We start from the raw sequence: 16818 nt of genomic DNA, 5'->3' as shown, positions 1-16818 counted from the left end.
AAATGTAGATGTGATAATGATGTGCCGTGTTGGCTATGCCCAATGGGCCTACTGTACATTAGGCCTACTTCAGATTATGGTTCAAATATGATTCCCCCCCTTTTTTTTCTCTCATTTTTTTTAATAACATTAACATCGAGGTGTCCACTGGCAATGCCAAAGCAGTGGCATGCACTCTTCAATCTGTCGTCTCCTCTCCTGAAGTAACGCTGAACGGTCGGACTGCAGATAGGAGAGAGCCGTGCGCCCAGGCGCAACTATAGGCTCCAACTTGGAGACGCATGTCATCTCTTATCCTATATTTCGCCTATAGCCTGCATCGACGTCTGCGTCATGGCTAACAGCCTGAAATGCAGCAAGTCGTGTGTTGTGGTAAAATGGATGCGCTTTATTAAAAATAATGGAGTCGTTGCTAACAGAAAATATTAATTTTCCACAATGATGCCACGCTTAGTCTGCGTACCTGGAGGCTATACCATAGACTGTAAAAAATATGGACAAAGCGTTCCGCGGGTCTAACATGAACGTAAAATGAAGCCTGTCAGTCCTTGCAATGGAAGTCGCCATCTTTCTAGATCCGTTTGGGCCCAGCTGGCCATTGGCTGGCCCAGACAACGAGGCGGGACTTCCCCCCTTCTTCTTCGTTGGTTTTTATTTTGACTCGAGTGGGTGGGGGATCCCGTTCATAGACTGTAACGGTAGCCACGCCCCTCAGAACATGCGCGACTTTATGGTCATTTTTTTTATAAATGGGACCATAATTTTCCTAAAAGAATATTATGACATTAGAAATGAGACTTTAAACTAGTGACTGGAAGAAGAAAGTATTCATGACCATGTTTATTAAGGTAATACAGTCTAGGTGAAGTTGGGCCCAAATACATGGACTTCTATGGGGCTATGGGTTTTTTTGAGCCCAATGACAGCGCCACAACAGGCCATTATATGAACTTTCATTTCCTTAGTGGCTTCACAAAATATCTGTCTGACTGCCCCCCTGGGCTATACATACACACGGAATCAGTGCCAGACTTGGCACCTACTGTGGTAGTGTTACTGATAAAGTGGAGACAACACGTTGACACAACCAACAAGCTACTAGCTACTGTGTCCCGCAGCTAACAGCGTAAGGACAACAACAGGCAACACGTGGACAGTGGTGGAAAAAGTACAAAAATATTTTACTTAAGTAGAAGTACTGATTCTCTACTTGAAAATTACTTAAGTAAAAGTACAAAGTACCCATTAAGAAAGTTACTTAAGTAAAAGTATAAAAGTACCTCAAATTAAATGTACTTAAGTACAAAAAGTACCCGGTGTAAAAATGTACTTAAGTATAAAAGTAAAAATTACAAAGTACAAGAAAAAGTACAAGTAAAAAGTACAACATGCTTTTCAAAATGCCTACAAAGAAATTAAGTCCAAAAGTGGCTTTATTTCAACACTCGTCTCGAAACTGGCCATTCATTATCAATGGCATTTAATGTTTTTGTTGGGATAAACACTAGAAACTAAACTGGCCACTCATTATCATTACAAACATTACAAACAACTCAGGGTGCAAGCAAGCTCACACAAAAATATATTTCAGATTTAGGGGAGAATGGGGAGAGCCATTGCAATTTGCAAAACAGACATTATAATTGCTTAAAATTCACGCATTATAATTAGCCCTTCACTAATTAAGCCCCACCCACTCCACTTTGCAGGGCAAACTGTCTCCCATTGAGATGCATGTAAAATGATTTCTCCATAAAAATAATCGATCATTTCATTAGCAAGAGCTTGAAAATGTCTTCTAAATAGAGTAAAAAAAGCCTACAGTAGGCTATAGGCCTATGCACAAATGTGGATTTCATTATTGGGGGATAAAGTTGAAACCGATATCAACTTTAACGACCATCCCGTTCGACAGACGTTTACATGCAATGCACGGTAAAGACGGCCTACAGTGATTATTATTGCAATCACCTGGATGGGTGAGTCGTGTAACGTTCCTGACGTTAAGATGTGTATGTGAGTCCCATACACATGCACTGCATCTGCTGCTATTGCAGTTCTGTTTTCGTCACATAATGTGACGAAAACAGAACTGCAATAACCAGCAGATGCAGCGCACGTCAGACACACACACACACACACACACACAGCGCGGCTCGCTGATTTATTCACCACACCAGAGAGAGAGAGAGAGACGGGCGCTTCTTGTCCAGCTTTTTCAACGCACCGCACCACCATGCTTCTGTGTGAATGTGAACGAATGAGTGAGGCGATGACTTTATAAACTTTATGTGGAAAATGCGGAGATTGCGCATATTTCGCGTGGAAATGTGTAGCGATTAACGAAAGGTGTCCAATTTTAATGTAGCGGATAAAAAGTATTTTTAAGTAGTAAGTAGTACGATTTTTGACTTGTAAATGTAACGAAGTAAAAGTAAAAATACAGAAAAATAAAAATAGTAAATAAAAGTACAAATTCTCAAAACGTGTACTTAAGTACAGTAACGAAGTAATTGTACTTCGTTATTTTCCACCACTGCACGTGGATCTGTTTCCGCATGTCCTCGCACCGCCCACGCACCGCCCAGATTCCGCAAAGCATTGTGGTCAATTGATGCGACAAACGACAAGACAGATGAAACCATAAAACATTGATAAGACGCTTGTCTGATAGGTGTGACTGGCGCCTTAGATGTAACCCACCTTTACATTTTTTTAAACACGCCTTCTAAATCTAAATGTAAAAACATAGGTCGGGTGGAAACAGGTTAAGATGCCTTATAAGATGCCTCTAAATCTTCATTCATAATCATAATCAAACTAACTAACCTGTGCAATTTACGTTGCTGATTGATTACTTTACAGTTGCACATACTGTAGTACAGTGGTACGATTACACAATGATGCTAAAAGGATAACACAAGAAGCCCAAAAGCCTAGTTTTCCATTGCGTTCCTGTGCATTCAATTAACCAATAATGATAAGGTATGTGGACCATAACATGAATACGGTAGGCTACTGTATTTGCACCATGTGTATTTGGTGCTGTCCTCCTGAAGTGCAACAGTACCCTCTAGAGGGCGATGGGGTGAACTGGCCTTTCCACAGTAGAGCATTCTGGATTCAATAGTATTACTAAACATACAGACAGTAACCAATTAAAGCAACACCCTATTTTATACTTTAGACAATAGCCGATCTACAAGCTCACAACGTGTGACAATGAGACATGCTGTGAGCTTGTTGATCGGCTAAAAATAAATGAAGAGAATCTGCATAACGAGTAGGCTTACTTATACTTTTGGTACTTTAAGTACATTTTGATGCCAATACTTGTTTTACTTTTACTCGAGTAAAATTCTGAATACAGGACTTTTATTTCTACATGGAATCACAATTGATTGAGACGATCGCATTATAGGCTATGGAGGCTCTGATTGACAGCCCATACATCCAATCAGAAAAGTCCTATCTGATTGACAGCCCATACATCCAATCAGAAAAGTCCTATCTGATTGACAGCCCATACATCCAATCAGAAAAGTCCTATCTGATTGACAGCCCATACATCCAATAAGAAAAGTCCTATCTGATTGTATTAAAGGCCCGCTGACACGCCCCTCGGGAGCTAAGAACTGCTATCAAACAATGCTATCATGATTCTGACGTCAGAGTGGCGAGGGGCTTTCCCCAACGACTTCTATGCGGGCTCGCCGGGCTTGGTGGCCGTGGTAGCATAGCAACTTATGCTACTATTTTGGTGTCACATTTAGCTTGAATACTGGGTGAAAGTCTCATTAAAAAAAAAAAAAATCGCAACATTGTTCAGGTGAACTGTGTGTTTATGCTTGTTCATTGTAATAATCAATATCGCTATGATTATTTTATTTATCGCCGCGTCGCTCCGCATGACAACATACAGTCTAGCCCGTCTCAGATGCAGGCTGCACACACACGGGGGGACGGACGGACGGACGGACGGACGGACGGACGGACGTATAGTCTCTGGTCAGGTCCCCGCATTGAACTGGGCATGTGTGTACGCACACACACACACACACACACAAACTTTTAGCCGTGGCTATAGTGCATGACAGCGGGGAAGAGAGCTAAAGACGCGTGTGTGTGATGTGTGTGTGTGTGTGTGTGTACACACATGCCCAGTCCCCCGTAGAGGCTCATGATCTCGTCCGCAAGACTATGCCTCGGCATAGCGATATTTATTATTACAATGAATACAAACATAAACACACTATAGTTCACTTGAACAATGTTGTGGTAACTAACTACGGTATTACAGAGTGAGAGCGAGGGTGTACATGTCAGCCTGCGGCTGAGAGGGGAAAAGAACAGTAGTCGCGCTGCTCTCACAGCGGCCAGACAACAGCAGACGTCCGTAGTCGCGACTGTCGCGCAGCGGGGCTGAGAGGTCTCAGAGCGGGCAGACAGGGGTGTTGGCGACCGGGGGAACATGGGACTCGACTCCAAAATTTGCGCTTGTGCTGCAGTTCCCCTAAAAAACCCCACGCCAACCTCAATTGCATTCAAACTAAGCATTTCTGGCGAAACAATATTTTTTTTCAATTACATTTATAGCCAATATGACGCTAAATGTACCGTCAAAAACGCTAGCCTGACCTATAGCCACTTGTTGCTAGCGCCGTAGCCCCGTTTCAAACTGTTTCAAACTGTTTTCAGTCAGACCACGTGATGTGCTGTACCACCCATATTAATTTCGGGGCGTGTCAGCGGACCTTTAAACGACGTTAAACTCACGTTATGAATGTTTACCCTCTTTAATATTCTCTTATTCTCTTATTATTTTTGGCACAATCGACAAAATCGTTGAAAGATGTTCATACATTAAACAAAACAGAAATATCTGTTCTACAAGCTTACACGTTGTAAGCTTGTAGATCAGATATTTCTGATCCATCCATCTTCAACCGCTATAGCAGCTAACTCCACCACCTCTCCCCCTCTCAAACTGTCTGCTATAAAGCAGCTAACTCCACCCCCTCTTTCCCTCTCAAACTGTCTGCTATAAAGCAGCTAACTCCACCACCTCTCTCCCTCTCAATCTTTCTTCTAAAGCAGCTAACTCCACCACCTCTCCCCCTCTCAAACTGTCTGCTATAAAGCAGCTAACTCCCCTCTCATGCAAGTAATTAACAATAAAGTAACAACAACACCAGCTTTGATGAGGCTGTATTGAAACGTTTAAAAAAAAAAGTTTTCTTAATTTCCTGAAAAGAAAAAAAAAGGTTTCTTCCCTACATCAAAATGGTAAATGGTGCATTTATATAGCGCCTTTATCCAAGGCGCTTTACATAGATTGTGCATCAATCCACATCAATCCGGCGAAAACATCGGGAGCAATCAGCGGTTCAGAGTCTTGCTCAAAGACACTTTGACACTAGCCTCGGAAACCCAGACGTTTTTATTTCCAGGGAGAAAAACTTTGACACCAACTCTGGGGGAGCCCACAGGGATCGAACTGGCAACCTTGCGGTTACCATCCAGCCACTCTATCCCTGAGCCGTCACCATAATACGACCATAATAATCATGACAGCCATACCTTAACCTCCATCTCCTCCTCCTCCTCCATCTCCTCCCTGCTGGGTAGCGGGACAGCTTCTTGTGGCTCTTCGGGTAGAGCACAGTTGTTGTTGGCTTGCTGCTCCTCAGACATCACTGCTGTGTTCGTGCACACACACACACACACACACGCACACACGCACACACGCACACACACACACACACACACACACACACACACACACACACACAGAGTTAATTATGTTGACTCTAACACTAAAAGACTAATATTGTGATATTTAGTCGACTTAAGTACAAGACTAGACTGAGACCAAACTATTTCAGATGGCTAGAATAGGACTAAAACAGTGTTATTTAAAATACTATTAAAGACTTAAATCTTACCTGTCAAAAGTAACACTGCATTAAAGGCTATTGAGACTAAAAGACAAGGATTGTGTTTTATATATTCCGTCGACTAAGGCTAGACTAAGACTAAATCAGGATCCGCTGTCAAAATGAACACTCACTGACAGACACACACACACACACACACACACACACACACACACACACACACACACACACACACACACACACACACACACACACACACACACAGAGTTAATTATGTTGACTCTAACACTAAAAGACTAATATTGTGATATTTAGTCGACTTAAGTACAAGACAGACTGAGACCAAACTATTTCAGATGGCTAGAATAGGACTAAAACAGTGTTATTTAAAAGACTATTAAAGACTTAAATCTTACCTGTCAAAAGTAACACTGCATTAAAGGCTATTGAGACTAAAAGACAAGGATTGTGTTTTATATATTCCGTCGACTAAGGCTAGACTAAGACTAAATCAGGATCCGCTGTCAAAATGAACACTCACTGACACACACGGCACACACACACACACACACACACAGAGAGAGAGAGAGAGAGAGAGAGAGACGTGGAAATGAAGCAACAGCCACACATGGGTTTCGTTTCTGTGAAAACAGGAGCAGGAAACAGCCTCTCGGCAAGCTGGGACATGTAGTTCTCTCTCTCTCTCTGCATGTGCGTGTGCGCGTGCCAGCGTGTGTGTGCCTGTGTGTGTGTGTGTGTGTGTGTGTGTGTGTGGTGGCACCGTGCCAGGCCTGAGGTGAAAGCCACACTTTGTTGTTGTTTAAAGACAACATCAGGGCTTGGACTGGGACAAAAATTCGGCCCGGTCATTTTCGCGTGAATTTGGCCCAGACCAACCAGCGCGCAGATTAACTCTATACCGACCCGGCCCGCTCCGTCGAGGCACACATAAACAAACAAGCCCTAATAATACCACCGCCTATTGGGCTGCCTGTCCAAAAACCCCCCCAAAAGTCCCGGTCGCGGCCCACCGGGAATATGCCCTGGTCTGACCTCTGACCTGTGGCCCAAACGACAGAGATACGAGTCCACACTCACGCTGCGTGAAAAGAGGAGTTAACGGGCATTTATGGGCACCATTTTGCCCCGTAAACCTCAAGTTTAGCAGCGTATACAGTTAATATACGGTAATATACAGTTAATATACGGTGATATACAGTTTAGATTGGGAGTGAGTCTGTAGTTCTGACTGCAATGGGAAGTTCATTCCATAGTTTTGGAGCCAGAAGGGAGAAGCGTTTGGAACGTGTGGAGTGTTTTTAGCTACCGATACATCAATACAGTCTAACGTGGAATGCAGGTCTAAACGATAATAAAGAAAGATGCAACATTTCAACAAACAAATAATTAATAAAAATAAGTGTTTATTTCTTTAGAAATATTCTGACATAGAAGAGTTGTACCAGCGGGATAATATAATGTCCAACATCTGTGCATAATATCCCAATTCCCTTTGAATAAAAATGAAATGAAATAAATCTTTGTTCTTCCACCAGTTTCAACTTCGTAGAGTTTTGAGGCAGGGAAAAAGTTCACTTTGTCAACATTCCATTTTTGCCACAGACAGAATGAGTAGACACAAATATCACCAGAAAAATACAGATATATATATAGCCCTGAATGACCACAACAGACGAACACTCTCAGGCCGCAGTCACACCTATCAGACAAGCGTCTTATGGTTGTCTGATGAAAAGCATCAGACAAGACAGCTCCCAATGCATTTCTAATGGGAGTCACGTGGTTTCATCAGACAAACTTGTTTCATGGGGGGGGGGGGGGGGTAAGACACAAGACAGAAAACATTTTGTAGGTGACAAGCTGAAGAACAAGGCGGGACTTCAGACAAGACAAAAAGGGTTGGGTTTACCCGCCAACCAATAGGAGAGAAGGTCCGTTTGTTACGCTGCACTGGGCGGTCTTTTCACACTCAGTTTTTTTTCTGCAGAGTTTTTTTTTCTGCAGACACGGAAGAGGAAAGAGCCTATGCACTTTCGTAACGAAAATGATTTTATTGTTAAGTAAAGTAGTTTGGTCTGTTCCAGTAAGCAATTCAACAGGAAAATATAATCCCTGCCCGTCGTGGCCGAACAGAAAATTAAAACAAACGTTATAATTCAAGGTGCATGCATTTTATCATTCACTCCTAACCTAGCTCTGGTCTATATAGCCTGATGCTTATATGATTCCCCCCCTTTTTTTTCTCTCATTTTTTTAATAACATTAACATCGAGGTGTCCACTGGCAATGCCAAAGCAGTGGCATGCACTCTTCAATCTGTCGTCTCCTCTCCTGAAGTAACGCTGAACGGTCGGACTGCAGATAGGAGAGAGCTGTGCGCCCAGGCGCAACTATAGGCTCCAACTTGGAGACGCGTGTCATCTCTTATCCTATATTTCGCCTATAGCCTGCATCGACGTCTGCGTCATGGCTAACAGCCTGAAATGCAGCAAGTCGTGTGTTGTGGTAAAATGGATGCGCTTTATTAAAAATAATGGAGTCGTTGCTAACAGAAAATATTAATTTTCCACAATGATGCCATGCTTAGTCTGCGTACCTGGAGGCTATATACATACACACGGAATCAGTGCCAGACTTGGCACCTACTGTGGTAGTGGTACTGATAAAGTGGAGACGCAACACGTTGACACAACCAACAAGCTACTAGCTACTGTGTCCCGCAGCTAACAGCGTAAGGACAACAACAGGCAACACGTGGATCTGTTTCCGCATGTCCTCGCACCGCCCACGCACCGCCCAGATTCCGCAAAGCATTGTTGTCAATTGATGCGACAAACGACAAGACAGATGAAACCATAAAACATTGATAAGACGCTTGTCTGATAGATGTGACTGGCGCCTCAGAGTCAAGGGGGTCCTTGAAAATAAAGCATTTGAGAAGCACTTAGTACTATTTGGACTCGTAATATTCCATATTGTAAATAGTGTCGTAGTGAATCAGTGACATCCCCTGGAGGGCACTTTTGGACAGAAATAGCGAAAATAGCAGATCTACAAGCTCTCAATGCGTCGTGCTGCGACGCGTTGAGAGCTTGTACATCAGCTATTTTCGGGGGCCAAACCCAGCACTCTTTAGCTAGTGGAGATGCAGGTGTGTGACGACAAAAGATAGTTAAACGCAAAATGCTGCGTTGAAGTTCAGGAGACTTCAGGGGAAAAAAGCAACTCTCCTGAACGCTGCCTTCCTTCCAGCATGGCATGAGAGGAGAGGAGAGGAGGGGAGAGGAGAGGAGAGGAGAGGAGAGGAGAGGAGAGGAGAGGAGAGCGCAGGAGAGGAGAGGAGAGGAGAGGAGAGGAGAGGAGAGCAGAGCATTTGCAACTCTTTCACCGCATTGTAAACGCTGCATTAGCGGTCTGGAGTAGGCTATGGGGCAGTTGTTTTACAGACGGGCTAAAAGGGGGCAGGGGCTGAAGCCCCCCTTTGATGTCTATGTGTGCACGCCCTGGACAGACGAGAGGAATCAAGAACGCCACACAGCCAGGCCGCAGTACCTCCGATGACCAGCAGAGGGCAGCACCTCCTCACTCCACCGACAGCCACACACTCCTTCCTAGATGTGAGAGAGACAGACAGACAGACATGATGGAGTCAGTGATGTCATGTTAAAAGCAGGGAATCATAGCTTCAAATTGACAATTACAGTCCTGAAAAAAGTGCTATCTAAGGGGTTATAGGGTAAGTGCTACGGGCCATGGTGGAGTCTGAAAAGGTGGGTTTTCAGACTACGGCGGAAGATTGGGAGTGAGTCTGTAGTTCTGACTGCAATGGGAAGTTCATTCCATAGTTTAGATTGGGAGTGAGTCTGTAGTTCTTACTGCAATGGGAAGTTCATTCCATACTAGTTTAGATTGGGAGTGAGTCTGTAGTTCTGACTGCAATGGGAAGTTCATTCCATAGTTTTGGAGCCAGAAGGGAGAAGAGTTTGGGTCGTGTGGAGCGTTGTCCCGGTGTTTTTAGAGAAGGTACTTCCAGCTTCCCTGCGTTGACATAATTGGTTGTTCAGTTTGACCCACCAGTTTTGGAGATATGTCTTATAGAGTAATGTCTTGCAGAGAAACAGCGAGTTGAGAAAACAGGCTTGAAAGGTTCACTTCTGTGCTTTTATGACGCGTCGTGAACTAGTTTTATCTGCTAATTCCACTTTATGAAAAATGCCAGAAATGTCTTTGTATATTTTCAGTTATTTGTCATATCGGGCCCTGTGCAATGTGTGACTACCAAGCCTGAACAGAAATACAAAAAATAAATTAAATAAAGAAATCACACCTGTGTGAAGTGAGGGGCGCTCTTATCATCGTACATCATGATGATGTAAAATAGACACTGTCTATTTGCTCAGATATGAGATATAAAATTCTCCATTCATTGTCAATGATGGGAATGTAATGTTTGTGGAGGACAGAGTTTGTGCACTAAAACACTAAAAGCTGGACATATTATAAGAGGGGCTAGCGCCCCTCGAAAAAAAAGGAAAAATAATACAATAAAATACATCGTTAATTAACTCATAGATGTCACACACACACACACACACACACACACACACACACACACACACACACACACACACACACAGTGTACAATATCTTATCAGTCAGGTACAGTGCATAGGTTGTGCGAGTTAGTTAGTAATGGAGGGTCTCTATTCTATACTTACTGTAGTTTAGGCTATAGGACAGTTTAAACTATAAGTTACTGTAGGCTACTTTAGGCTAGGACAGTTTAAACTATAAGTTACTGTAGGCTACTTTAGGCTAGGCCAGTTTAAACTATAAGTTACTGTAGGCTACTTTAGGCTAGGCCAGTTTAAACTATAAGTTACTGTAGGCTACTTTAGGCTAGGACAGTTTAAACTATAAGTTACTGTAGGCTACTTTAGGCTAGGCCAGTTTAAACTATAAGTTACTGTAGGCTACTTTAGGCTAGGCCAGTTTAAACTATAAGTTACTGTAGGCTACTTTAGGCTAGGACAGTTTAAACTATAAGTTACTGTAGGCTACTTTAGGCTAGGACGGGTTTTTTTTAAATATAAGTTACTGTATGCTACTTTAGGCTAGGACAGTTTAAACTATAAGTTACTGTACTTTAGGCTAGCACAGTTTAAACTAGAACTGCACTCTGCCGAGTGCATACTTGCTTGTTGCACACTAGTAGGCCATAAATGGCCTACTAGTGCGCAAGCAGAGCGCGCAAGTACTTTCGACCGCTGGAAAGTATCACATCTCAGTATCTCTGTGAAGGAACGTTTGAAATGTATAATCATTACGTGTAACTATTTGCTACCTAACTACTTTTTTACAGAAAAATGAATCATTGATATGTGATGAAAAAAAAAGGTATATAAACTGAATTAAAATATATTATACAGTATAATTATTTTATTACTTATTGTAAATTGTCAATTGTTTTAAATGTATTTCATTTTTGTAATTTATTTTTGTACTATAGTGATATTAATACTAAATCATGATCAGAGTAATATGTGTCTCTAACTTCAATTTCTGTAATAATACTTTCAAATTTGTTGAAATATACATGATCTAAAATACTTCCGAAATCTGTAGTTGGATTTGTATTTAATTGTTTAAAGCCTAATCTTGACATGAAGGTCTTTATATTTATATCTTTTTCAGTATAATGGTCTTCATTGAAATCTCCTATTATCATAATTGTGGAAGTCGGAGATGATAGATACTTTACCATTTTCTTGAGAAATGTGTTTAATTCCGTAAGGTTTGTTTTAGGTGATCTGAACTTAATTTTGATTAGCAGTATATTGTGCTTACTTGGTTCCAAAAAGTGAAGACAAGTTTTCTTCAACGGTAAATCTGTGCCTGGTTTGCTGGGACTAGTTACAACATTACGTCATCCTTGAGAGAGTACATGGTGTGTATATGACGTAATGTTGTAACTTGTAACTAGTCCCAGCAAACCAGGCACAGACTGTATGTAGTTGTTCTAGTTACAACTACATACAGAGTATGTAGTTGTAATTTGATTAGCAGTATACTGTGGTTACTTGGTTCCAAAAAGTGAAGACAAGTTTTCTTCAACGGTAAATCTGTGCCTGGTTTGCTGGGACTAGTTACAACATTACGTCATCCTTGAGAGAGTACATGGTGTGTATATGACGTAATGTTGTAACTTGTAACTTAGTTGTAACTAGTCCCAGCAAACCAGGCACAGACTGTATGTAGTTGTTCTAGTTACAACTACATACAGAGTATGTAGTTGTAATTTGATTAGCAGTATACTGTGGTTACTTGGTTCCAAAAAGTGAAGACAAGTTTTCTTCAACGGTAAATCTGTGCCTGGTTTGCTGGGACTAGTTACAACATTACGTCATCCTTGAGAGAGTACATGGTGTGTATATGACGTAATGTTGTAACTTGTAACTTGTAACTTGTAACATTACGTCATATACACACCATGTACTCTCTCAAGGATGACGTAATGTTGTAACTAGTCCCAGCAAACCAGGCACAGATTTACCGTTGAAGAAAACTTGTCTTCACTTCGAAGAGACCAAGCGAAACGATTACTTGCACGCTCTGCTTGGGCAAGTAACTACCGTTTAGTTTCCAGGTCCAGTGTAAGGTAGCCTACTGTACCGTCTAGTGGAAGGGTTCTCTAGGCCAGGTCCAGTTTCTTCTCGGTCTTCTTCAGCAGGTCCTGCAGCCTCCTCCTCCTCCAGTCCAGGTACTGTCTCCTCAGTCGGTTCGCCTGCCATCCGGACACGAAGCCCAGCCCGAAGGACAGGAGCAGAGCCATGGCCAGGGATCTGTCCGAGAGTTCCGCCATCTTCACCTCTCCGTCTGTCAGTGTCTGGGAGAGAACTACAACATCCTCCACTAGGGAACTACAGCTTCCTCTACCAGAGACAGGACCCTCCTCTAGTTGTTGCCAGGTTTTGGAGAGAGAGAGAAACAAACAAGCAAACGAGGTCTAATGAAAGACCAGACAAAAAGCTTGGAATACGGAAGTGTACATTACAGAAAACTCCCGTTAAACGTTTCAACAAACTCCGGTAAACTCCCCAATTGTACCATCACACCTGTATAAGCCCATTATCTTTCTTTCTTTCTTACCTTTTATTTATACTCAGAATACAGTTGAGGGCAAGCCCTAATTTCCAACGTAGCCGAGGGTTACAATACATAAAATACAGTCACAAGAAAATACATCAAACATTTTAAACCAGGTACATTACTGTAATATGCTGCTAAACTTGAGCTTTACGGGGGAAATCTAGTGCCCATAATTCTCCTCTTTTCACAGTGAATTAGACTCCAGTGGTGGAAAATAACGAAGTACAATTACTTCGTTACTGTACTTAAGTACAAGTTTGGAGAATTTGTACTTTTATTGACTACTTTTCTTTTGCTGTATTTTTACTTTTACTTCGTTACATTTACAAGGAAAAAATCGTACTTTTAATGCGCTATATTTAAAATCGGACACCTCGTTACTCGCTACAAATTAAATAATAAAATCTTATATTTGTCTTACTGGAGGAATGCGCAGTTGAGAATTGAACAGGGCTGCTCCACTCTCAGATAATAGGGGGGCGGAGTTGTGTTCTGCTGCCTGGCCTGCTTTGAAGACGGCAAGACGCACACACTGTGTTTTGTCACACGCATTCAACATGGATGACCGAGACACAGTCTTAGCAGAAGGACTTTTTATTTTTGTCTCCTAACACAAACACTGAGGGAACTTGTTGTTGTACACACATAATGTGCCACGAAAAATAGCTTCCAATAGCTTAGTTGGTTATTATCGCTTCGAGGAGGTACGTGTCCATAATATCGCCACGAACGGCCAACAAAAGACATCTCTCTTCCACAGTGAATGCATGAAGCGCAGTGATGCCTAATTTATTCTTCGCCGTACAAAGTGTTCCGTGCTGAAAATAGCTGATATACAACTTACAAGCTCACAACTCGTCGCGTCCGGACACGTTGTGAGCTTGTAGATCAGCCAACCCCAGCATGCGGAGATGCAGGCTCTGAGAACGTTCAGAAACTTTTGCCTTCACAATAAAAGCATGCAAAAGCCCATATAGAGAAGGAAAAATAATTCGGTGGCATTTCACATTGCAAAAGAGCAATTTTTGTAAAATGTAAAAAATATATAAAAATTAAAGCAAAAAAAGAACGAAAAAGAACTATAATAGTTCATTTTTCAAACGATGAACTTTAGTTCAAAATTTGGAATGATGAACTATGAACGGAACTAGTTCATTTTAAAAATGTTGAACTGTGAACTGAACTATAGTTCCTAAAAAAAAAAGAACTTTCCCAACACGATGTATGCTGTTGGGGGTTCTGTATTTTCAGTATTTGTATGCTATTTAATTTTTTGGAATAAAGCCACTTTTGACAGGATGACAATTTTGGAAAATCATTTCTTTGTATTCATTTTGAAAATAATTTTGTATTTTGTACTTTGTACTTGTACTTTGTAATTTTTACTTTTATACTTAAGTACATTTTACGCCGGGTAAATTTTTGTACTTAAGTACATTTTATTTGAGGTACTTTTATACTTTTACTTAAGTAACTTTCTTAATGGGCACTTTGTACTTTTACTTAAGTAATTTTCACGTAGAGAATCAGTACTTCTACTTAAGTAAAATATTTTTGTACTTTTTCCACCACTGTTAGACTCATGGTTCCCCATTTTATATTTTTAGCTCGAGACCCAAAATAAAGAGAAATTCAATATCTCTCTCTCCGGGACCCAAAACTAGTGGAAATAGCAGATCTACAAGCTCAAAATGCATCACACTGAGACAGCTTTTGAGCTTGTAGATCGGCTATTTATTTTTTATTTTTTACACACAACAGTAATGCAATATACAATGTGGCCCTCTGGAGCGTGCGCGCTCGCACACACACACACACACACACACACACACACACACACACACACACACACACACACACACACACACACACACACACACACACACACACACACACACACCACAAAGCACTGCACTTCATTTAAAAGTTATTTTATTTGAAATGTTTTTGTTTCCTTTTAAATACAAATAGGCCTATCTTTTTTTTCTTTTTTTTTACAACGACAGTTCCTTTGTAAACAAAAGTGGCAGAACAATCATTGGATATATATATTTTTTAAATAATTCTTTTTTTTCTTCTTCTTGTATTCGTCCCAAACCTCGGTGACCCCAGGTCAGGATTCAGGGTCACCTCGGGGTCGGCGACCTCTGCGTCTGGTGTTTCCACCATCACCGCACGATTGTTTGTTTTCTCCCCGAACGAGCGATGCTGCGTTCTATTATATTATATTATATTACAATATATTGACCTTGTTGGCCTTAACCGATTCTGGGCGGGAACCCCTTTTGGTGTTTTAAACATATAATAATAATAATTTAGCTATTGAAAAATAGCAGATCTACAAGCTCATTGAAATATCGTGAAAATGAGGCACACATCTTTGAAATATGTATATATTCTTTAAGAGCGAACGTTTTTAAGTCTAATCTTTGCTTCCGAGGCGTTCCTGGGACAACATATTTTCAGATGTGGGGTCGGCGGTCAATTACATATTATAATATAATATATTATATATATATATTATATTACATATTATAATATAATATATTATATATATATATTATATTACATATTATAATATATACATTACAGATATTTCATTACATATTATAATATATACATTACAGATATTTTTGGGGGTCCTTTTTGAACACGACTGACAGAATCGATGGTTGGTCTAAACGGGTTAAACCTTCTCTGAACACAATTACAGGAGTATTGCGCGCTGTGTGCGCACGTGTGTGTGTTCATGCGTGTGTGTGTGTGTGTGCGTGATCATGCGTGTGTGTGTGTGTGGAGAGCATGCACTGTGTAGCGGGGACACACCATCCACCACTCTCCACGTTGGTGAATGAAAAACAGTACACTAAAAGTAGAAATTAATGTGTGGATAATTCACACAACTAGCTTATTTCCTTTCTTGTTTCTCGAGACGGAACGTCATTTTTTTCTTTCCTCTTATACATACAATACATATACATGTACTTATACATACAGTGAAGGGCCTTTGAAACGTGAAGCGACAGAACGATATTTTCAATGAGACCAGCTGCGTTTCTGAGCGGTGCGACAACGCAAGCGTTGCGTGAAGTTTTCGCGGCCGCCCGTACACCCCCCCCCCCCCACCCTACACGCCCCCCCCCCCCTACACCCCCCCCACACCCTACACGCCCCCCCCTACACCCCCCACCCTACACCCCCCCCCACACACCCTACACGCCCCCCCCCCCCCCTACACCCCCCACCCTACACACCCCCCCCCCCCCCTACACACACCCCCCCCCACCCCACGACTCACCAGACCTGGATTCAGTTTAGCTTTTTCTTCTCTTTTTTTACGCTTGCGTTGTCGCGACCCTCTGTAGCAGCCTGGAGGAGATCCAGACCTGGAGGAGACCTGTGGTTGGTCCAGACCTGGAGGAGACCTGTGGTTGATCCAGACCCTGGAGGAGACCTGTGGTTGATCCAGACCCTGGAGGAGACCTGTGGTTGATCCAGACCTGGAGGAGACCTGTGGTCGATCCAGACCTGGAGACCTGTGGTTGATCCAGACCTGGAGGAGACCTGTGGTTGATCCAGACCTGGAGGAGACCTGTGGTTGATCCAGACCTGGAGGAGACCTGTGGTTGATCCAGACCCTGGAGGAGACCTGTGGTTGATCCAGACCTGGAGGAGACCTGTGGTTGATCCAGACCCTGGAGGAGACCTGTGGTTGATCCAGACCCTGCAGACCTGTGGTTGATCCAGACCT

General features: G+C 42.0%; 1 protein-coding gene across 1 annotated transcript; it reads right to left on the bottom strand.

Annotated features, from left to right (window-relative positions):
- Positions 1–9094: 9094 nt before the first annotated feature.
- On the bottom strand, positions 9095–12794 carry lnc.lemp (lncRNA encoded micropeptide). Its single transcript, XM_080794491.1, has 2 exons — positions 12586–12794; positions 9095–9525 (listed from the first exon to the last, which is right to left on the bottom strand). Exon 1 carries the CDS (start codon positions 12778–12780, stop codon positions 12610–12612), a length of 171 nt encoding a protein of 56 aa, XP_080650617.1. The 5' UTR covers positions 12781–12794; the 3' UTR covers positions 9095–9525; positions 12586–12609.
- Between the last annotated feature and the right edge of the window lie 4024 nt (positions 12795–16818).

This window comes from Protomyctophum bolini (assembly GCF_963924005.1).
Source record: "Protomyctophum bolini genome assembly, contig: SCAFFOLD_53, whole genome shotgun sequence".
In the NCBI taxonomy this organism is placed as follows: domain Eukaryota; kingdom Metazoa; phylum Chordata; class Actinopteri; order Myctophiformes; family Myctophidae; genus Protomyctophum; species Protomyctophum bolini.
This window is presented reverse-complemented; position numbering and strand designations above follow the sequence as displayed.